This window comes from Orcinus orca, chromosome 15 (genome assembly GCF_937001465.1).
Source record: "Orcinus orca chromosome 15, mOrcOrc1.1, whole genome shotgun sequence".
In the NCBI taxonomy this organism is placed as follows: domain Eukaryota; kingdom Metazoa; phylum Chordata; class Mammalia; order Artiodactyla; family Delphinidae; genus Orcinus; species Orcinus orca.
Window position 1 is genome coordinate 26,388,019 of NC_064573.1, and position 23,928 is coordinate 26,411,946.

The 23,928-nt window shown below is 34.8% G+C and overlaps 1 protein-coding gene across 14 annotated transcripts in view; it reads left to right on the plus strand.

Annotated features, from left to right (window-relative positions):
• Window positions 1-23,928, plus strand: part of PIAS2 (protein inhibitor of activated STAT 2) — a 93,050-nt gene that overhangs the window by 12,314 nt on the left and 56,808 nt on the right. For 10 of the 14 annotated variants that reach the window (XM_049697876.1, XM_049697877.1, XM_033421355.2 and 7 more), the window contains exons 2-3: window positions 12,313-12,787; window positions 19,246-19,330. In XM_049697876.1, the coding sequence (XP_049553833.1) occupies window positions 12,313-12,787; window positions 19,246-19,330 (560 nt within the window). Of the gene's footprint in view, window positions 1-311; window positions 401-2,592; window positions 2,702-9,034; window positions 11,871-12,312; window positions 12,788-19,245; window positions 19,331-23,928 lie in introns of those variants that run through there. The other 4 variants (XM_049697873.1, XM_033421349.2, XM_049697874.1 and 1 more) reach the window with 4 other exon arrangements.

Here is a 23,928-nt window from a genome sequence, read left to right on the forward strand (position 1 = left end):
GTTTTATAATTTTCTTCAGATAAACTTTTGCAAGTATTTTGTTAGATTTATTTCTAGGTACCTTATTTTTGTATCAAATCATTAATGGTATCTTTTAAAATTATATTTTCTACCTTGCTGGTGTATAGAAGTACAATTTGACTTCGTATAACAACCTTGCTATCCTTCTAATTGTGATAAATTGTGTGTAGAATTCTTTAGGATTTTCTGTGTGGACAGATCTATCTGTGAATAATGACCTCTTTGTTTCCTCCTTTCCAATTCTTATGCTTTTTTTTTCTTTCTTTTTCTTGTCTTAATGTGCTGGCTAGGATCTCCAGTACAATGTTGAATAGAAGCGGTGATGGGGGCATCCTGATCTTGTTCCTGATTTTAAAGGGAATGCTATCAGAGTTTCACAGTTAAGTATGCTGCTTGCTGTAGGTTTATTGTAGATAATCTTTTCAGGTTAAGGGTGTTCCTTTCTATTATTAGCTTTTTAATTAAAAAGAAAAAGAATGGATGTTGAAGTTTATCAAAAGCTTTTTCTGCATCTTTTGAAAGGATCATATGTTTTTCTTCTGTAACCTGTTAACATGATGAAATACATTGATCGATTTTCTAATATTTAAACCAACCTTGTGTTCGAAGTATAAAGTCAGCCTTGGTTTGTCCCTTTTTTCCATTATTGGACTCAGTTTGAATATAGTTAATGTAGGATTTTTGTTTCTAATAATGAGTAATATTGACCTATAATTTAAAAGATATATATACTTTTCCTCTTTCTTCTGGAAGAGTTTATGTAAGATTAGAATAATTTGTTTCTTGAGTGGTAGAACTCACTTGTAGAATTGTTACTGTTTTCTTTGTGGGACACATCTTAATCACTGATTCAATTGCTTTGGTTATATGATTGCTCATATTTTCAATTTTCAAACTGGTTTTGGTAGGTTATACTTTTATAGAAAGTTGTCCATTTCATTCACGTTTTTGAATTTATGGCATTAAATTGTTAGTCTCTTATTTTGTAGTTACTGTCCTTATCTTTTTTTTTAAATGCTCCCCTTTTCTTGATGAGTTTTAAAAGCTAAAAGTGCCAATTTTAAAAAGCTTTTCAAAGAATCAAATTTTTGTCCTTTTTATGCTCTTTAATGTATCCTCCCCCTACTTAATGTCTGCTTTCTTTCTTTCTTTTATACTTACTTTGGGTTTATTTCTGTTCCTTTTTTAATTTCTTAAGTTGGACACCTTGCTTATTAACTTTTAACACTTTGACAGGCTTAAATGATCATGAATTTCTATGTATTTGCTTTCCCTGCATCACACAAGGGATGAATTCTTTAATTTATGAGTTACTTAAAAGTTTTGTTTCCAAACATATGGGTGATCCTTTAGTTAATTTGGTTATTGATTTGTAATTGTGTTGTGGTTAGGCAGCATGATCTGTATGATACAGTCCTTTGAAATCTGTTGTGACTGTGGTCAGTTTTTGTATTTGAAGAGAATGTGTATTTTCTATTTGTTGGTGCAAAGTTTTATATATGTCCAGTAGTTAGGCTTGTTAATTCTGTTGTTCACATCTTATATCTTTGTTTTTTTAGAGAGCAGGTGTATGTTAGTCTTTTACTAGAATTATTTTTTCAGTTTCCTTGTAGTTTCTTTCAATTTTTAAAATACATTTTAAAATTATTATTAGTACATGAAAATTTATCATATATTGCTGTTGAATTGAAACTTTTACTCTGTGTAGTGACTCCTTATGTCTAGTAATGCTTTTTGTATTACATATTACTGTTTGATATTAACATACCTATTATTATTATTATTATTTTTGGTCAGCTAGTTTTGCCTGATTTTTAAAATTCCCCCTTCCCCTACATTTTTGTGTTCTTTTATTTTAATCTCTTGTGAATGTCATGCTATTGAATTAAAAAATTAATCTGCTGTAATAGTGTTGGTCTTTGTAATTTTAAATTAAACTTTTTATTAAAATAATTGTCAATTCACTGACAGTTTTAAGAAGTAATACAGAGACATCTGTGTACTCTTTACGCAGTTTCCCCCATTGGTGATGTCTTGCAAAACTGTAGTACAATATCACAACCAGGGTATTGATACTGACACAATATACAGACCATTTCCATCACCACAAGGACCCCTCATATTATTTTTATAGCCACACCCATTTCCTTTCCATCCCCTTAATCTCTGGGACCCACTCATTTGTTCTTCATTTCTATGATTTTGTCATTTTAAGAATGTTATATAAATGGGCTCATACAGTTTGTCACCTTTTGGGTTCAGTTTTTTTCACTCAGCATAATTCTCTAGAAATTCATCCATGTTGTTAAATGTATTGGTAGGTCATCCTTTTTTACTGTGAGTAGTAGTCCATGGTATGGATTTGTTTAACCATATACCTGTTGAAAGACATCTGAGTTGTTTACAGTTTTTGGCTATTATGAATAAAAGTGCTATGAAGATTTGTGCATAGGGTTTTTTTTTTTTGACATAAGTTTTCATTTCTCTGGGATAAATGCCAGGAGTGCAGTTGCTGGGTTGTATGATTATTGTGCATATAGTTTTTTAAGAACTTGCCAAACTGTTTTCCAGAGTGGCTGTACCATTTTACATCCCTACCAGCAATGTATGGAGTGATCCAGTTTTTCTGCATCCTTGCCAGCATTTGGTGTTACCACTGTTTTTGATTTTAGCCATTCTGGTATGTACCTAGTGATAACTTAGTAAGGCTCCCTACTAAGGCTCCCTACTATCACTCCCCTAATGGCTAATGATACTGAACATATTTTCCTTTGCTTATTTTTCATCTGTGTATCCCCATTGATGAAATGTCGCTTCATGTCTTTTGTCCTTTTTTCTAATTGGATTGTTTTTTTCCTGTTGAGTTTTGAGAGTTCTAAATATATTCTAGATACTAGTCCTTTGTTGGATTGTCTTTTCATCCTTTTAGCAGGGTCTTGCAAGGGCACAAGTTTTTAATTTTGGTGAAGTTCAGTGTATTATTATTATGCCTTTTGTGAATCTTGCTCTGAGTGTCAAGTATACAAACTCTATGCTTAGCCGTAGATCTTGAATATTTTCTTCTGTGTTTTTTCCCCTAAGTTTTACAGCTTTATTCTAACATTTAAGCGTGTGATCCATTTGGAGTTATTTTTTATATAAAATGTGAGACTTAGGTGGAAATTCGTTTTTTGGTCTATGGATGCGCAGTTGCTCCAGCACCATTTGTTGAAAGGCTGTCTTTCCTTCATTAAGTTACTTTTGCACCTTCACCAAAAACTATTTGGGTGTATTTGTGTAGGTCTATTTCTGGGTTCTCGGTTGTGTTCCACTGACCTTTATGTCTATCTCTCTACTAATACTACATACAGTCTTAATTACTGAGCTAAGTTGTGAAATAGGATAGACAGATTCCTCTCTCTCTATGCTTTTTCAGAATTGTTTTAACTCTTCTAGTTCCTTTACCTTTCCATGTAAATTTTAGAATAATCTCATCTATATCCATAAAAAGTCTTGGTGAGATTTGGGTAGGAATTGTGTTAAATCTGTATCAATGTAGGGAAAACTGATATTGTTACTTTGTTGAGTCTTCCAATCCACAAAGAATCCATTTATTTAGATCTTTTTAGGCTGCTTTCGTGTTTGTAGTTTTCAGCAAACAAGCCCTGTATATGTTTTGTTATATTTTTAAACATATGTATTTTCATTTTCCTAGGAGTGATTATAAATAGTATTGTGTTTTTAACTTGTTTTCACATGTTCTTTTTAGTATATAGAGATGTGATTGGTACTTGTGTGTTGGTTTTGTATCCTGCCACCTTGCTGAACTCAGTTATTCCTTCTGGTAGTTGTTTTGCAGATTCCTTGGGATCTGCTAATACAGGCGGTTTTATTTTTTTCTTTTCAACCCCTATGTCTTTTCTTTTTGTTGTCTTATTCCACTAGCTAGAACTTCCAGCACATCCTTGCCTCATTCCCAATCTTAGGGGGAAGTATTCATTCTTTCACCATTAAGTATGTTAACTCTAGATTTTTTTGTAGGTGCTTTCTGTCAAGTTCAGGAGGTTCTCCTCTATTCCTATTTTTCTGAGAATTTTTATCATGAGTGGGCATTGAATTTGTCAAATGCTTTTTTCTTCATTGCTGTATATATAAAAGATTATGTATATATAATCATGTGATTTTCTTTTTTAGTTGTTAATATAGTGTACTTCATTGATTTCAAACATTGACCCAACCTTGTATCCCTGGAATAGACGCTTCGTTTGGTCTTGGTGTTAATTCTTTTTATATATTGCTGAATTCTATTTGCTAATACTTTAAATATTTTAGCATCTGTATTCGTGAAGGATGTTGGTTTGTAGTTTTATTTTTTGAACTGTCTTTGTTTGGTTTTGGTATCAGGATAATACTAGCGTCATAAAATGAATTTGGAAGTCTTCTCTCATATTCTATTTTCCAGAAGAAATTATTTAGAATTGGTGTTAATTCTTATTTAAATGTTGGGTAGAATTCTCCAATAAAATGATCTGGGTGTGTGGTAATTTCTTTTTGTTTGGAGTTTTAAGATTAAGAATTAAATTTCCTGAATAGCTAGAGATGGGTATTCAAATTATCAGTTTCATATTGAGTAAGTTTTGGTGGTTTGTGTTTTTCAAGGAATCGATCCATTTCAACCAAGTTGCCAAATTCATGTGTGGAGAGTTGTTCTTAGTATTCCCATATTATCTTTTTGATGCTGTGGTTTCTGTAATGATATCCCCTAATCTTGCTATTTTAATTGGGAAGTTTATTTCATTTTTTTGGTTGGAATTATTGACATATTTGCATTTATTTCTACCCCTTCATTTTGAGCATCTTGCTTTTGCTGGGTTTTGTCTCCCTATCTGTTTTCTTGCTGTCTTTTGGGCTGTTCATTTTCCTTCCCTCTTTTTCATGTTTTCCCCATTTTACTAGTTGTGAAATTAGTACTTTTTTTTTGCCTTCTCACAGACTCTTGAAGTTTTCTTGAATTTTCTCTTGAAACTTTAATATATGTATGTATATCTAAAATTACTTTCTTTTCCTTCCTTGCCTGTAGAACACTTTAAACTGCTTACCACTCTTCATGCATGCCATTTTGCCCAGCACTTTTGTTCTATCTTTTCTTAGCCTCACAAATTTGATATTATAATTTTATCCAGTTAATTATCTCCCTCCCCAGGTTTGTCATTTTCTTTGCTCGTCATTCTGCTATCTGAATACTCATTCCTTTAGATTACTCTGGTTCAACAGTGATGGGCTTTTACTTTCCCTTCAATGTGTTAGGTGTGCTTTCCTCTTCAGGATTTTTGCACCTGCTGTGTCCTGTGCCTTGGAATGCTTTTTCTCTGATATCCATTTGGATGCTTTATTACTTTTTCAGTTACTTACTCAGTTACCTTCTCAGGGAGCTCTACTTTCTTTAAAATTGCAAATCCTCTACGTCTTCACTTCATTTCTTTTTCCATCTTTATTTTTGTCCATTGTGTTCATCACCACATGTCATATTATGTATTTTATTTAATTCTTTGTTGTAAGTTTGATCTGTCAAAATTCACTGGAATTTTATTATATTTATAACTTAAGTTGGGGAGAATTGACATCTTTTCAGCATTTACTACTTTTGCCTAGTAACATAATATATTCCTTAATTTATTCAAGGTTTTTTAAAAAATGTACTATCAGTTTTTTTTAATGTAGGTCTTGAAAAATTTTTAAATTTATACCTTTGCATTTCATATCCTTATGTTACCTAGATTCATTTTAAAAAATACTGTTTTCCCTGATAAGTCATTTGAAAACATATTTGATGTACAGAAAATTCAAAAAGTTTTGTTGACTGATTATTATTGGGTCTGATTTTTCAGTGGATTTTCTTTTATTTCCAATATAAAAAGTTCTATCATTTGTAAATTGTTAATGTTACTTTTAAGATTTTTACTGTCTAGGTTCTTTGGAATTCTTTTAAATGACACAATATAATGTGTATTTCATAGGTCTTTATGATCCAGTGTTTCATCTTTAAGTATATTTGTTATTGATTTCTGATAGGTATCCTTTATCATATTAAGAGTTTCTTTCTGTTCCTGTTCATTGAGAGGCTTTGTCAGGAATGGATATTATCAAATGCTTTTCTAGCATTTATCCACATAATCATATGGCTTTTTCGTGAACCAGTAAATCTTTTTGTATTGTTTTCATTCTTTATCAATTTTCAGAATACTAATGAGTTGGTTTCCCAATATTTTCTAAAGGAGATCAGTGAGTTGTTTTTTTAAGTATCATGTGCAAATGATATTTAATATATTTGATGTGTTTGACTCTGATGCAGTTATTAGTCTTTTTGCTGCTCACATTGGCTTGTCTTGGGCTACTGGGTTGTTTTCTGTGTCCTTCTGACAAGATTCCAGTAGTTTTTGATAATTTCTTTGCTTTCTGGATAGGATGTTGTAGGCTTATCTTGTGCCTTTTCTACCCCAGACTTGCCAGTTTCTCAAGGAACCTGGGTTCTTTTTGTGGGAAATGGTATTTAGACCACAATCTTTTTATCCTAGCTTTAAACAAACTGACAAATTTTGTTTAATTAAATCTAAAATACTTTCAGATTAATAGTAAAGTTGGGAAGATAGTACAGTGCCATATACCCCACAACCAGTTTCCCATTCAAGCAAACTTTTTACTATGGAAGCATTCTAACTTACAAAGGTAGAGAATTCCCCGTGTACCCAATACCCAGCAGTTATCACCTCTGGTCTTTTTTCATGTATGTCCTCACTCCCCACAAATGATTTTAGAGGAAATTCCATAAATTTTATATAAGTTTTATTCATAAGTATTTCAGTATGTGAATATAAGGACCGAAATCATCTTAACCAAGTAATTTACTAAATTTATGTTAAACCATTTTTATTTTCGTAGATTAAACTTTATTTGGGTACTTTGAGAGCTTTTGTGTCTGTACTCATAGGAAACATTGATGTGTTACAAAAAGACTCATTATCATCTATCTTGGGAAATGAGAAAGAATAGGTGGTATACTAGGTGTTTTGTCAGGCGTTTGCCTAAACTTATGGTTGGATGAGTGGATTCTCCTGCTGAAGTTTGAAAAAACAATAATTTGCATATTTTAAAAACTTGTGTTTTGTGTTCAACCATTTTTTCCATGTTTGTCTTCTATCTTGTATTTGATTTTCTGACTCTTATGCTTTTGAACAGTTTAAGGAACAGAATTCCATCTTTTCCTTGAAGAGTTAGTAGAATTTATTTACTAAGCTATCTTGTCTGGACAGATACTTTTGGAAGTGGAGGGGGACAAAGATAATATACTTCTTCTTGAATCAGATTGAGTAATTTATATTTTTCTAGGAAATAACTTACGTCTATATCTTTAAGTTATTAGAATATAACAGCATGTGCTGTTCTCTTTGTTTAAAGAAATTTGCTTAGTATTTGTGGTCTTTATGTTTCTTTTCTCATTCTCAGGACCATATTCATTTTCTTTCCCTTTTTTGGCCTGACTTTACAGGCTTCTTGCATTTTGCTTTCTAAGTCATGTTTTCTTGCTTTTATCCTTTAATTCTTCACTCTTTTTGAGGGTGTGTGTTTGTTGTTACTTTTTTCATAGGCGGTTTTTTTTGTTTTGTTTTGTTTCGCGATATGTGGGCCTCTCACTGTTGTGGCCTCTCCCGTTGCGGACCACAGGCTCCGGACGCGTAGGCTCAGCGGCCATGGCTCACGGGCCCAACCGCTCCGCGGCATGTGGGATCCTCCCGGAACGGGGCACGAACCCGTGTCCCCTGCATCGGCAGGCGGACTCTCAACCACTGCGCCACCAGGGAAGCCCTGTTGTTACTTTTTTGCTTCTCGAATTGACTACTCAATTTATTTTAAATCTTGTATAAAATGGAAGCATTTAGGGAGATGGTCTCCCAAGCTTTGGCTAATTTTATAGGTTTTTAAAATGTGTCTTTTTTATTGTTTCTTTTAATAGATGATTTCCAGTTTTGATTTTTTTTAGCTGAGTTGTTATTTTTATCAGTGCGTTGTGAGGAAGAGATCCACATCAAGTATCTCAAGTAAAAAGGGATTTAATTATAGGGACTACATGATTTCACAGGAGTACAGAGCCAGGAACTGGGGCCTCCTGTGACTTCTGGAATTGCAGTATCTTTCTAACTGGCCACATAGTTTTTCTTATGGCATCAGCTCAAACATGCCTTTGATGTATTGATTATGTACCTGATTTTTTTTTAATCCATTCTTATTTATAAGTGAAGGTGTAGATTGTTTTAATATTATAGTTGGGATGGGCGATATTAATAATGTGATTTGTCAGTTTCCGTCAGCAGCTCCTCTCCCTTCCCCATATTATACATCATAGCAGATGGAGGATTTACAAAGCTGTATTGTTCTTTACCATGACTTTTTTTTTGATAGATCTTTATTGGAGTATAATTGCTTCACAGTATAAATACTGTGTTACTTTCTGTTGTACACCAAAGTGAATCAGCCACATGCATACATATGTCTCCATATCCCCTCCCTCTTGAGCCTCCCTCCCACCCTCCCTATCCCACCCCTCTAGGTTATCACAAAGCATCAAGCTGATCTCCCTGTGCTATGCTGCTGCTTCCCACTAGCTAATTACTTTGCATTCAGTAGTGTATATATGTCGATGCTACTCTCACTTCGCCCCAGCTTCCCCCTCCCACCCTGTGTCTTCAAGTCCATTCTCTGTCTACATCTTTCTTCCTGCCCTGCAACTAGGTTCATCAGTACCTTTTTCTTTTTAAGATTCCATATATATGCATTAGCTGACCCACTAGAGCTTCCCCAAATTCTGTGCTATTTTTGACAATTTTATAGCACCTTCAAGTGGCCTTCACTCCTATATGTAATGTTTCAGTTATATAAAGTCCCAGCTTTAAAATTTTTTAATAATTTTGTGTTACTTAAATTTGACAAAGAAAAAGATTGATTTAAATTTCTAGTCTTAATTTATTTAGCTTTTCTTTAGAAATCAGATTGCTTATGTATCTTTTTAAAAATCAGTTATGCCAACATAGTTCTCTGTAGTTCTTGAATTTCCTTAAAGTTAGTCAGCAAACATTTATTGAGAAATTTCTCTGTATAGAGCACATAGCAATTGTAACTGAAGTATTAGAGGGCAGACTTTGGGAGGCAGTAGGATGAACTGGTAAAATCCACTTGAAAAAAATTAGACTAGAAATGTAGACATCAGAGATTGGTGGAAAGTAACAGTTGAAATCCATTCTTGGTAGTATTCATAGCAGGCTCACCTCAGCTGGTGGCTGCTGAAATTGGTTGAAGACAGAGTTAAAAAAAAAAGGCATCACTTTAAGAAGTGGGATCCAGCAAAGTTTGCCAAGAAAAACATATTCATAGAATTTGATTTAGTAATCTCCTTAGAGAATATCTTAGTAGTGAATGCTAAATAAAGGAGAGGTTTTTTGTTGTTGTTGTTTTAAAATAGAAATGGATGACCAGAAAGATAATGTGACTTGGCCAAAGTCCTAAGTCTTGATGCCAGGACTTGACCTTCAACTAGTGATTGCTGGTGTGAAGCTTTCCACAGGGTACCATTGACTCTCAACACCATCATCTTTGAGCAAGTGCCTGGCAATACTTTATTTTGGCAACATTTTGCAGTGCAAAGACTGTCCTGTCTCCTGTTGTTTCCTTTGCCCTTCCCTAAACTGGGGGATTTCTGTTTGCTTCAGAATGCTGTGATTCTGCATTCATAGTTGGAAGCCTTTCTCTTTCTTCCTTTTCATTTGTATGTTTACAATAGCTATTAGACCAATTACTTCAGCATTCTTTGCCAAATAAAGTTACCATTGGAAATAAGTATTATGAGACCTCCCAGAAATTCCTTTTTGAGAGTCAAGCTTTAGGGTGCCTTGTACTCTATTTTGTCATTTCTGTAAAACAAGTTTCCTTAAAGTGAAGAATACCTGAAAATAAGTACAAGGAGAGAAGCAGTGTATTCTGAGTTAGTTTGATTTCTTTAGAAAGAATCACAGATAACGTGATTGTCACTAGCGTTGTTAGCGTTCTCCATGATTTAATGTTATTTATGCTACCGTAATATAAGCAGATTTCAATTGAAGTATTTTTTTAGGATTGAGGACTTTGGGAAAGATGCATTGCATTTCTTGCTTGGGAGGAAACTTCCAAAAGCTATCGTAGTCCTTATTATGCATGAAACCTTGACTGTTACTGGTGTGCCATGAGATAGGCCAAAATTTTTCTTGTTTTCCATCTTTGTTGTTCATAGCATAAGGGGTAAGATAAATAAAGTCTTCCTTTTACACATGGGGGAAATGACGCGAGTTAAAGTATAACGATCATGGTATTTGTGATATATGTTGCTATTAGAGTATGATTTAGAGCCGTACTGTCCAGTGTGGTAGCTACTAGCCACATGTGGCTCCCTAAGCACTTGAACTGGTGTTAGTCCGAATTGAGATGTGCTCCAAGTGTGAAATACACACTGGATATTGAAGACCTAGTATGAAAAAGATCTCATTGACACTTAAAAAATGACTTTTTTTTTTTTTTGCGGTACGCGGGCCTCTCACTGCTGTGGCCTCTCCCGTTGCGGAGCACAGGCTCCGGACGCGCAGGCTCAACGGCCATGGCTCACGGGCCTAGCCGCTCCACGGCATGTGGGATCCTCCCGACCGGGGCACGAACCTGTGTCCCCTGCATCGGCAGGCGGATTCTCAACCACTGCGCCACCAAGGGAAGCCCAAAAAATGACTATTTTTAAACCACAAAAACTGTTTTCATCTTGAAATAATACTTTTTGATGTATTGGGTTAAATAAAGCATATTATCAAAATTAATTTAAAATTTATTTTAATGTGGCTACTAGAAAATTTAGAATTATATATGTGGTTCCTATTTCTATTGGACAGCACTGATCAAGAGTATAAAATGGTTGCTAGGATTACAACTTAGTATTCTCTGACTTGTACAATATGAAATTTGGAGACAATATATGAAGTAGAATTATGATACAGCATGTACATGCAGATTACTTTGATATATTTAAATTTGTTTGCATTTTGGAAAACTATCAAGTATTGCCAACAATTAAAACCAGAGTTATAGCAGTTGTTCCTGGGCTGTCAATGAGACTTAAAAGTGCAGAACGGAGGAATTATGAATCACTGCCAACTGTAGGTGTGGCCACTGCATACTCACCAGGTTGAGAAGGAATCCCAGGCAGCTGTAGAGTGTGCAGCACTGAGGAGGAGGGCTGGGGAAAGTTTCCTTAAGGTTGGTTTCTGAAAGGGCTTTTGCTCAGCTCCAGGTCTTACTCCTCTTTCTGGCCAGATGGTGCATGTGTGGTACAGATAAATCTGACCCAAGTGTGGTTTACCTCTGAGTTCAGAATTGGCTGAAAATGACTTAAGTAGGTGGGTTTATGAGGCAGTAAGTGCTTAGAATTTACTAGGTTTTGTTGAATTAAATAGATGGTTCCTGTGAAACAGGAACTACTTATAATCTTCATTTTACACCCAAGAACAAGTTGGTAGAGTGGCAAGGAGGGTATCTTGCCTTTTAAGATTTATGACCACTCATATCCTTACTCTTCAAAGCTATTTTTCACATTGGATACTTAGCTGAGAACTTCCATCATTTTAGAAGTTTGACTGCTAAATAAGATGTATGTGGTTTTTAGCTTTAATATTTAAAAATATTATTTTCTTATGTTGTGTGTTCCTTAATATTTGAGCTGGGGTGAAAAAATTCATTGGATTTTGTATTACAGTTCTGTCTTGATTTTGTAGATTTCTTGCTTAACCTCAGAAGTTTTACAGGTACGTTGTTGCAGAAACCTAAATTTTTTTGGTTAATTGGTGATAATACTGTAACAGACATTACATTGTGTATTGGTAGGGCTTAGTTTTGAAGAGGAACATTTTCATTGGTTTAGATTTCATAGTGGTAAAGCAAATATGGGTTTACACTTGGGCATAATCAGATAATGAAGTGGTTAGCAGAAACCAATAGACCATAGATTACCAAAATTGAGTACAGCAAAGCATAATTAACACTATAACTTGACTGTAATTGGTGGGGGAGGGGTGGTGGCTATAGAAACAATAACAATTCTAAGTGATATGTGAAAATGCTGGTTACTAGCACATGCCAGTTGATAGAATGCTAGAAAAATCAGATTTTACAGTAGATTTTAGATAGGATTTTTATATGCTTGAGGCTGACTATTGGCTTATATCCCTTTTTTTTCTTTCCTTTTAGAATATGGTTTCTAGTTTTAGGGTTTCTGAACTACAAGTGTTACTAGGCTTTGCCGGAAGGAATAAAAGTGGACGCAAGCATGACCTCCTGATGAGGGCGTTGCATTTATTGAAGAGCGGCTGCAGCCCTGCGGTTCAGATTAAAATCAGAGAATTGTATAGACGCCGATACCCACGGACTCTTGAAGGCCTTTCTGATTTATCCACAATCAAATCATCGGTTTTCAGTTTGGATGGTAGCTCCTCACCTGTAGAACCTGACTTGGCTGTGGCTGGAATCCACTCGTTGCCTTCCACTTCAGTTACACCTCACTCGCCGTCCTCTCCTGTTGGTTCTGTGCTGCTTCAAGATACTAAACCCACGTTTGAGATGCAGCAGCCATCTCCCCCAATCCCTCCTGTTCATCCTGATGTGCAGTTAAAAAACTTACCCTTTTATGATGTCCTTGATGTTCTCATCAAGCCCACGAGTTTAGGTAAGTGTTAGAGAAATCTGTTTCTTCTGGACAAGAGAGTAAGTAAAGCCAGAGGCCTTCAACTGTTAATTAATGATTGGCTGTTAGTATTATAAAACTGAGGCATTAAAATACCAAATGTTTAAATGTACAAATAAAAAGAAATATTGGCAACCATGACAGAAATCTAATATAAAACTCTTCATTCGTCAAACTTTCTTCTTATAGCTTAGAACTCAAATTGCTTCTGTGTGTGTATGAAAAGACACAAATCTTATTTATTGCTGTGGTTCCACCTTTTGATGCTTTTACAAAGAGACTTAGTTTCTGTTTAACATAGCTTTTTAAACTTTTCCTAAGGAATAAATCTTTTATACTTAATTTTTTCCTAACATGGCAGAGTTTGACACACGTTTTTTAGCTTTTTGTTTAATAACCGTTGACTGCTTAGAAAATGTAGCAAATTTTATATTATTAAACGTTGATACACGTGACTTTAACAAATTTATACCTAGGTTTATGACTTCTGTGCTGTAATGGCATATTTTCTTACTGGCTAATGAAATTATTTACAGAGGTATTTGAATTTATTGATAAAATAAATTGTTTGGGAAATTAGCATTTCATAGTTAGTCCGGGAGGTCATTTTCCTTTCCATCCTAGGAAGAACCCTTTTTGTCTCAAGTCATTTGAAAACTCTCTTAAATATATCAATGTGCTTTTTTAGTTTTGTATAGGACTATACTTGTACATCTTGGTTGAACTAGAAGGGAATTTTGAGGGGCAGGGCTGGTTAATGGGGTCAGTATGGCCTGATGGTGGCAGGCCAAGGTGGCTGTGCTTTTCCCAGGCCCTTTCTCCTTGCTTTGTTTTTGTTTAACAAAACTGAGCCAGGGAGGTAGAGTAATGCATTTTATTCCTTCATTACATTCATTCTGAAATAAGGATTCTGTGTTTGTTCGCATTTGTGCAAAGTCCTTTGAGTAGAATTATTGCATCAAAGAGTAAGGACTCTTGATAACATATCACTAAATTAGTTTCCAGAATAGCTGTGCCAGTTTAAATTCCACAAAGTGCGAGAATGTCTCTCGTTGCACTTTTTACTTCCTGCCTTTATTGATCTTTGCAATTTCGGTAGATGGAAACTTGTATCTTGTTTAGATTTTTCATTTTTAAAATTAATAACAGGAACAAACATTTAAAATGTTTATTACCCAGCTGTGTTTCTTTTATGATTTTACTTTCATTTTTAACTTTTTTTTTAACCAGGTTCATTTATCTGCTTAAAATGTTTCCATAATTTATTTTTTTGTTCCTCCTTTTTTCATGGTTTTTGGTTCATACCAATGTACATACTGTGTCATGGCTCATTCACATGTTCCTTAGGAGTTATTGCAAATTTATTTCTTCGTGTTTAGAGAAAGAGTCAGACGAGTAATGTGCTTAGGTGACCCTACCTCATGGAACTCCTCAGGAATATGGCTAAGGCAGGACTGAGCATAAGAGGCCATGTGGGGTTCTGGTTACAGGGGAAGGTGTTTCAGAACCGGATCGAATGCCTGGAAGGAAGATGACTGGAGATGGAGAGAAGATGCAGCAGCATGTCTTCTCTGCCCCTAGTGTCAGCGGTGTGCCAAGCAGTGAGCTCTTAAGAGGCTTTGTGCCTTGCTTTCCATACTTTCCTTTGTTCAGAAACAGAAATAGGAATTTTCTTACTTTTCTGTATTCTTCATAGAGTTTCTCTTTCATTAACCTCAATTAAAGGAAGGTAATAGGCTTTTTATAAATTTACTAAAATAAAATTTTTGTATCTCATGTGGCTTAGATAAAATAACGCCAGAGGCATTTTTGTTGAAGAGTGGGTAAGAAGAAAACCTGCCTTTTGCTCATAGCTTACGTTGGAATGTAAGAAATCCATAAAACCTCAGAGCTTATAAAATAACTTTTTGCTCCTGAGCTAAAAAATTGTTGACTCATGTATTTTTCAGGAGTTCTGCCTATCATTGCTTTTATAAACTTTATAAACAGATTTTGTTTATAACAAGGCTTAAACATTTCCTTATCCTGCCTTCCCCAAAAAGAAAAAAAAAAGAATTTTCTTAATGTATATAGTCTTATTATTTCAGATTGATAAAACAGTGATCTAAAAAAGGCTGTTTTAGACTTTGAAGTAGAAAGTTAAAAAATCGGCGTAATACCATATAGTCTGCCAAATAAAAGTGGAAAAATTTAATCATTTCCAGTAACAACCTTCATATGAAAATATTTAGTGTCATGATGTCTAAAGCAATGCAGTGACATTTAGAAATTGCCTTAAGTTTTAATGATTTGGTTATATAATGTTGAAAATACTTGTAAAAATTAAAATTTGGGGTAAATCCATTTATCTGGAACACTGTTATGGAGAAACCTATTTACATTTGGGAACTGAGAATTAAATTAGCCTCAGGAATTGAAAGAGAGAACAAATCCGTATTTCAAAGCACATATTCTTTACATCCGTGGGCCAGTCAGTGGCCCACGATTTAATATGTAGTTGATTAGATGATTTCTAAGCCATCAACATACTGTTGAGCAGGAATTAATTAACAACATGGGAAAGATTGAAAGAGCCCTGGTAGAAAAAAAACAAACAAAAAGTCAAAAAATGTCGTTCCAAAACCTCTTGGGAATATTGAAACCAATAGTCCTTTAGTATTGAGGGAATCGCTGTTACAGCAAGATGCATGTATTGATGCCAAATAAAACCCCCAAACAACCACGACGAGTATATTCTATTTAAGAAGATACATTATTACATAGTTTTGCAGTTTGGCTTTATTAAAATTGTTTAAATAAAATTATTTTAGCATTTAAAATGACAATCTGTGGCATCTAGAAAGCATGAGTGTACACAGTAATACTAAGTGAGGTTCTCTATAGCTGAGGTTTTACTGTAACAGATGCATAATCCCCTAATCTGAAAACAGGCTAACAAAATCTCTCTTCTCTTCCCTTAAATAGCTATTCTAATTTGCTCTCACAGGCAGTATTTTTGTCTTTTTTTTCAATTTTCTGTTTTCTTTCTTCTCTTCTTTTTTTAAGATAATTTCTTGTGGTGATGAAATCCTTTCTCTTTAAAAAGTTTGTCTGTATTCAGTCTGTACAAAAGAATACATAAAAAACATTGTTATAAAGAATATCCATGAATGAACACCTGTGAAACCACTGCACAGTTTTTAAGAAAGGAACATTGCCAGTATCTTTGAAGCCATTTCCTTGCCTTTTCCTTTTTGAGTTAAATCACTATTCTGGATTTTGTGTTTCTCTCTTTTGCTTGTTTTACCATATGTGTATAAAAAAATGTAATGTTTAATTGGATTGCTTTTGAAATTTATATGATGGTATACTGTGTATATGTTCTTCTGTGACTAGCACTTTTTGTTCACTCTGTTTACAAACATCTACATGTCGATATGTCTAGCTGTTTGGTATTTTGTGAAATACCTTCAAAGTATTATGAGTCTTTGATTCCTTAAAATTTTTTCATTGTGCTTTTCAGATTACAAAAGTAATTTATGCTAGTAATTGAAAATTCAAACATAGAAGTATAACAAAAAGGGAAAGTCCCTCATAACCTCATTTATTACTCAGCTTGAGTCATATCAATAATTAACTGTTTCTCTGCGTATTATGTCATCTTTTTTCTCTTCCCCTTCATTAAACAAGGCTCTTCTAACCACAGAACCACTGTGCCACTTTTCTGGTGGAGGTAGTAGGCATTATTCTACTTGTACCACTGTGAAAAGTGCCCTCTGGAGTTCTGCGCCTTGACAATCTTTCTTAACTGTATTTCTTAGAAATATATTGTACATCTGTAGATTATAGTAAGTCTGTTATCTTGTAGATGTACCATAACTGAACCAGTATTCTGTTGATGTACATTTTCAGTTGTTTTCAGTTTTTATTATTTATTCAGAAGTATTTTAGTGTATAACATATCTTGGGCACTATTCTTGCAGTCTTAGAAACATTGCTGCTGTGAGCATTTTTGCATATGTGTTTCTGAATACTTGCGTTGCATATTCATGAAATGTAAATGCCTAGATATGACTATTTTGGGTCAAGGAGTATGATTATTTAATATTTTGATATTCAACTTTTGTAGAGAAATTTTGGTTGCTTCAGAAGCATCATAGCAATTTATACTCCCAATAATGTATGAATGTATTATTTTCCCTACACCTCATCAGCATTGTGTTGTTGGTCTTTTCATCTTTGTAATCTGATAGGTGACAAATTAATGAGCGTCAGCATCTTTTCTTATTCTTAAATTTCTGAATATTAGGAAATACTCATTAAGCCTCTGGGTGTAGTTAAACAGGTTTAAAGTGATATGCACATTAATGTAAAGCCATTAAATCACTTCACAATCTCACTTCTAAAGAATTTGGATAAATTCATTTCTGTTAACTCAGTTAACAAGTATATAATGAGGATTTAATTTGGATATGGTCATGTAGCCTAATTGTGGAGAAGTCAGAAGTATGGAGTGGGCTTTAGGAATTTTGCTGTTTAGTTGGAGAGAGAATATTAACATGAGAGAAAAGTAGCAAGCAGTTATATGCTTGTATGACGAAGCCCTATAACTTGTGAACCTAAAGCTCAAATACTGTATTGGCCTAATGAATGAAGAAGTTAATCAAGACTTTTTGGAGTAGGAGGGACACTTGAGGGAGCTTTGAAGGATGAATGTGCCTGCTTTGAATTGATGGAGTGTGTCGGAGAGTGGGCATCAGGAAAGGTGAGAACTGTGAGTAGTCACAGGAGTAGAAATAAAAATGACACAGTTGTGAGACCTGACAGTGAATAGAGCAGGACTTGGGGAGACACTGGAAATGTAGATTTGTTAAGAAAGAGTTGAGGCCATTGTTATGGAGGTTCTCATAGATAAAGGAGTTTAGACATGGTTCATTCACAGATAAGTTCTGCTTAGCATTTTTCAGCAGAGGAATGGTGATGAAAAAGTGGTGCTGAGGATTACCAGTTCTGCACTTGTGTTCTCATGAGGGACTGGCAGAGAGGCAGGGTTGCTCCTTCATTTGTACAAAGTAATAATAGGTTTTGAGTAGGATGGTGGTAGTGAAAATAGGGGGCAGCCAATAAGAAAATTAAAAAACAAAACAAAACAGGACTTAATGACTAACTGGATATAGGGGATGAAGACGGAGAACTGAGATAAAGGAAATGAATGATTTCTGTGATTGAACAATTGGTAACAATTCTCCTTTTTTCATAATTCTGAATTAAAGCCACTGTTTTACAAGAAGAGTGAAACCTCAGTACTCTGCCCTCCCCAAATGATCTTTGCAGCTGTTGTATAGGGAGAAAAGTATTTTAGTATTAAACATCACTGATGATTATTAATACAGTGATTGTTTCTGTATAGATAAAATTCTTCCAGGTGATTCAAGTTTTCTATATTCTGTTTAAATCTCATAAAATTAGAAAAATTTTGCTGTGTAGATGCATATTCAGTCAAGTGTTCATTGAAAGCATTCATTGTTTTAATGAGTACTAGAACATCATTGAATCTGTTAAAGTTCTTTGAGAAGAAAATACACTTCAGTTTTTAATAATACACTTCTGAAGGATGACTTCATTAGATAATCTTTTTAAACTAGCTAATCATCTGTATGCCGATAATTATTTTGTGTCTTAATAAGTCTCCCAACCTAGAAGTTTTAAAATTTAATCTTATATGAATGCTCTGTGTAATTGAATATAAAGTATTGAAAATAAAACACAACAACAAAAGAAACAAAACAAACAAGAACAAAAGAGACCTGAATCTTGGATAGAATTCTCCTGGGGGGTGTTTTTGACTTCCTCAGACTTTTCATTAGATGATACCGTAGTCAAGGATGAAATATAATTTTGAAGGTTGTGTTTTTTATATTTTTATATATCTATATGTATATATACATATATATGTGTGTGTGTATATATATATATATATATATATATATATTTTTTTTTTTTTTTTTTTTTGCGGTACGCGGGCCTCTCACTGTTGTGGCCTCTCCCATTGTGGAGCGCAGGCTCCGGACGCGCAGGCTCAGCGGCCACGGCTCACGGGCCTAGCCGCTCTGCGGCATGTGGGATCTTCCCGGACTGGGGCACGAACCCGTGTCCCCTGCATCGCAGGCAGACTCTCAACCACTGTGCCACCAGGGAAGCCCGAAGGTTGTGTTATATTTTGATTAAAATTAGTATGTTAGAATAAAGAATGACAAATGTTTAACATTGAACCTGCTTTAGAGTGACTTTACTTTCATGAGTCCAAGATGAATGTAGCTTAGTACTTTATATTGGTGTATTTTAACCATAAAAGTTTCAGAATTCGGCAGACTCTTTATCAGAAGTGCCTGGTTATTGCAGGTTCATCTGTTATTGGATTTGTTATTGGAATATTATCTTTCTTTTTTTTTCTTCCCCAGTTCAAAGCAGTATTCAACGGTTTCAAGAGAAGTTTTTTATTTTTGCTCTGACACCTCAACAAGTTAGAGAGATATGCATATCCAGGTAAGAGGAGTTTGGAATATATTCTCCAGGATGTTGGTGTATTAGTCTGCTAGGCCTGCCATAACAGAGTACCACAGACTGGGTGGCTTAAACAACAGAAATTTGTCTTCTCACATTTCAGGAGGCTTGAAGTCCAAGACTAAGGTGTTGACAGATTTGGTTTCTTCTGAGCCCTCCCTCCTTGGCTTGCAGATGGCTGCCTTCTTGCTGTGTGTACTCACATGGCCTTTCCTCTGTGTGCCTGTGTATTCCTGGTGTCTCTTCTTCTTCTTATAAGGACACCAGTCCTAGTGGATTAAGGCCCCACCCTTATGACCTCATTCAATCTTAATGACCTCTTTAAAGTCCCCAACTCCACAGACAGTCACACTGGGGGTTAGGGCTTCAGCATATGAATTTTGGGGGAACACAGTTCAGTCCATAACAGTTGGGCCATTTCTTCTTAAGTAAGCATAGTATATTTTGACTAAGGTTAGCCAAATATTTAATAAATACTCTGTTAGAAAAAAATTTTAACTTTTGAATAAAACCCCTTTGAATTACTTTTGGCAGTAACTTTTTTTAATGAAACTTTTATTCTAAATATAGCAACATAAAGAATTTGTGGTAACAGAATAAAGATAGAGTGACCATAAACTTCATCATCCAAACATAGGCATTTTTAGAGTGAAAATGGATATTATTAATAATTTTTTCTGGGATAAGAACATAAACTGGGACCATTCTGAGCTATATGCTCACCTAGACCAAAAAATTAGCAGAAATATGAAAACAATTATGAAAAATACTCTTAGCTTTTCCATTTCAAAAAATAGGGTAAACTTAAACACATTTATAAAGAGCAAATGAACTAAGAGATAGGAGGAAAGAAAAGGAAATCTGTAGTATATACTTTCCCAGTTAAAAATATAGTCATCCTTGGTGTTAATAATATATTATTTATAAGACTTTAGAAAAATTTAGCATAAGAAAACTGAGACTCCCGGAGGTCACATGATTTTCTGGGATTGTAGAGTTAAAAGTTGGAACAAAGAGTTGAGCAAATTAGAGGTTTTTTGCATCCTTTCAGCTCTTCATTAGAACACTCACCTTCTCTGAGATGTTAATAGGAGTTTTTAAAAAGTAAAGATTCAGCAGTTAAGTTTTGGAAATTCTGTATTCAACGTAGGTACATAAGTTCTTAAAGCCAGACTTTTCAGTCTTTAATATGTTAATGTGTATTGTCAATCTCCCAGGGTGGTGGATCCAAATTTATGGGCCTCTCTCTCTATTAAACATCCTGATATCTTGAAGATGCACTGTTGTTATGTGGAAGAGTATGGGACACACACAGCTTTAGATTCTTTCGTTAATCACATCACTGCTCTCAACAAAGTCTCAGAATGATTTTATAACTTGACCTGGTAAAATTTGAGCTCCCAAAAAGTAGTGCTTAGATAGTCTGGCTCTCCCACAAAAGGGAAAAAGACAAAGTGTTGAAAAATACGATTAAAAGAAAAAAAAAGAGACAGTACTAAGGATTAGTCCAAAAGACCCAATATCCAAATAATAGAGGTTTTAGGAAAAGTAGAGAAAATTTAGAGGAGGAAATTATCAAAGAAGTAAAATGAATGTAGCTTGATGGAGTTCATGTCCACCAGGGGCAAGACATTGCAGGCAGTTTTTATAAATTGGAAGTACTTTCAATCTTGGGGATAGTAATAAACCAACTAAAAAATTAATAGGATAAATGAAAAATTATATTTTATATCCAAGCCATATCATTATTATTAAGTTTTGTTTGTTATTCATTGATGATTCCTTGCTTGAGAACATTTACTAAGTGTTTATTAGGTACAAAACACTGTATTGTATGACATGCCTCTTTTCTACAAGTTGCTTGCAGTCTCGCTAGTGAACTAGCTCATATACCTAAAATGATTGTTGGCATTGCAAGAGCCAGCATGAAAAGAGCCAATTCAGTAATGACAAATAAGAGCTGATTTATAGGAGAAGATTACTATTAACGTTGGTGGTCTGGGAAAGCTTCTTTAGGGTGTTGGGTGGGCCTTTGAAGGAAGGAGATTATTTACTCAGCATGGAATTGTGAATAATATGTACCGTTTGCCTTAAAAAGGTGTGTGTGTGTAATTTGCTTAAGTGCATAAAATATGTCTGGACAAATATGATAAGCTGCCTCTGGAGGAGGGAATCAGGTGGCCGGGGTCGGAATTGGGGGAGTCTCTTCACTTTATATCCTTTTTTGTATCTTTTTGAAGTTTGAACTATGTGAATGTATTAACTAGTCAAAAAAAATGAATGACTAAAATTTAAATAATTATTTTCAATTAAAAATTTTAATCATGTTCTGCAGATGGATGGTGGTGATGGTATACTGTGAATGTACTTAAAGCCATAGAACTATACACTTTAAGATGGTTAACATGATAAATTTTATCCTATGAATATTTAACCACAATAAAAATTAAAAAAAAATTAACCATAAAAGTAAGGCTATTTGTGATCCTACCGGCAAAGAAGACAAAACACACATACACATGTGCATGCAAACTCCAACCTTTTCAGAGTTGGGTAATCAAATAGTAAAAAATCTCCTTCCTAAGAAGCAGAAGTAACAGTTTGGTACCCATTACCTAGGTTTAATAATTATCAACATTTTGGAATCTGTATGTGACCACTCCTCAACTTTTTTCCTGAAATATTTTAAAGGAAATTGCAGACATCGTGTAGTCTCACCCAGAAATACCTCAAGATACATCTCTAATTTTTAATGTAATCACACTAAAAAATTAATAATTCTTTAATATAAAAGTGTCTACCCTATATTGAAATTTTCTCAGTTGTTCTTCAGTATTCAGACATGTATTATTTTGACTTTTATGTCTCCCAAGATTTAAAAAAAAACTTTTTACTTTGAAGTAATCTTAGGTTTATAGAAAAGATGTGAAAGTAGTAGATAATACTCTTCAGCCAGTTCCTTTAATATTACCATGTTGCATAATTGTAAGTGCAGTTATCAAAACCAAGAAATTAACCTTGGTGTAATACTATTAACTAAACTACAGTCTTTATTCAGGTTTCATCAGTTTTTGTGTTTTGTTTTTTGTTTTGTGGTACGCGGGCCTCTCACTGTTGTGGCCTCTCCCGTCGCGGAGCACGGGCTCCAGACGCGCAGGCTCAGCGGCCATGGCTCACGGGCCCAGCCGCTCTGCGGCATGTGGGATCTTCCCGGACCGGGGCACGAACCCATGTGCCTTGCATCGGCAGGCGGACTCTCAGCCACTGCGCCACCAGGGAAGCCCTCATCAGTATTTCTGCTAATTAATTTCTGTTCCTGGATCCAATCCAAGATCCCAAATCACATTTAATGGTTGTGTCATTAGTCTCTTTCAGTCTGTGATGGTTTCTTAGTGTTTTCTTCTCTTTCTTAACTTTCGATATTTTTGTGGAGTACTGATCAGGTATTTTGTAGAACGTTCCTCAGTTTGGGTTTGTCTGATGTTTTGTCATGATTAGATTGAGATTATGCATTTTTAGCAAGAGTACCTCAAGTCATATGCCCTTCTCAGTGTATCATAACAGTGCTCCATAATATTGATACATCTTATATTTGGTGATGTTAATTTTGATCACTTGGGTAAGGTACTGTTCACCAGACTTCTGCACTGTAAAGTTGCTGTTTTTTTCCTTTGTTATTAATAAATATCTTGGGGGAGATATTTTGAGACTAGGCACATATTCTGTTTATCTTCAAATTTTTCCCACCAATTTAGCATTCACTCATGGATCTTGCCTTCAGTACTTACTTCATCATAAACACTCTTGTGTTCCAATGATGTGATTTTTCTGTTGTTATTATTCTTTTCCACATTGCAGTTATTCTTTTGTAAGGAAGGGCCGTCCCTTGCCCCACATTTATTTATTCAGTTACTTGCTTGTATCTGTGTGGGCCCTGGAGTACTCTGGGTTATAATCCAGTGCTATATAATTCATATTGTTGCTCAAACTGTTCTACCTTTGGCTATTGGCCATTCTTTCAGGTTGGCTCCTATGCCCTTTTGATATGTCTCCACGCATTTCTGAGGACTACTTTACTGCTCCAGGCTCATCTTTTATTTTCTCTGCCCCAGTTCTGGAAAGATAACCTCTCCAAGGAGCTCTGGTTCTGCTCTTACAGTACTTCCTACCACTTTCTTTGGAAAAAAGTGGTTCATTTGACTCTGTTAGCATATTACACATTCTGGATTTGGATAATTGTGCACCTTGTGGTATCATTTGACTTCTATCCCTATGGTTCTCAAATTTTGCTGCATATTAGAATCAACTGGGGAGCCTTTAAGACTCCAAATACCCAGATTTCATTCATACCAATTAAATTAGAATCTCTGAGGGTGGAACCCAAACAGCAGTAGTTTTTAAAGCTCCCCAGGTGTTTCCAGTGTGCAAATTTGAGAACTGCTGTGCATCCAGCTCCTCCCCTTTGCCTGTAATGGTGATAAGGTGTAAACCAGAGGCGTGAATACATTCAGGTTTGGGTTGGTTTTTTTTCTATTACATCTTATAACTATTGAATAGTGAGTTCAGCTCTGTTCTTGGCT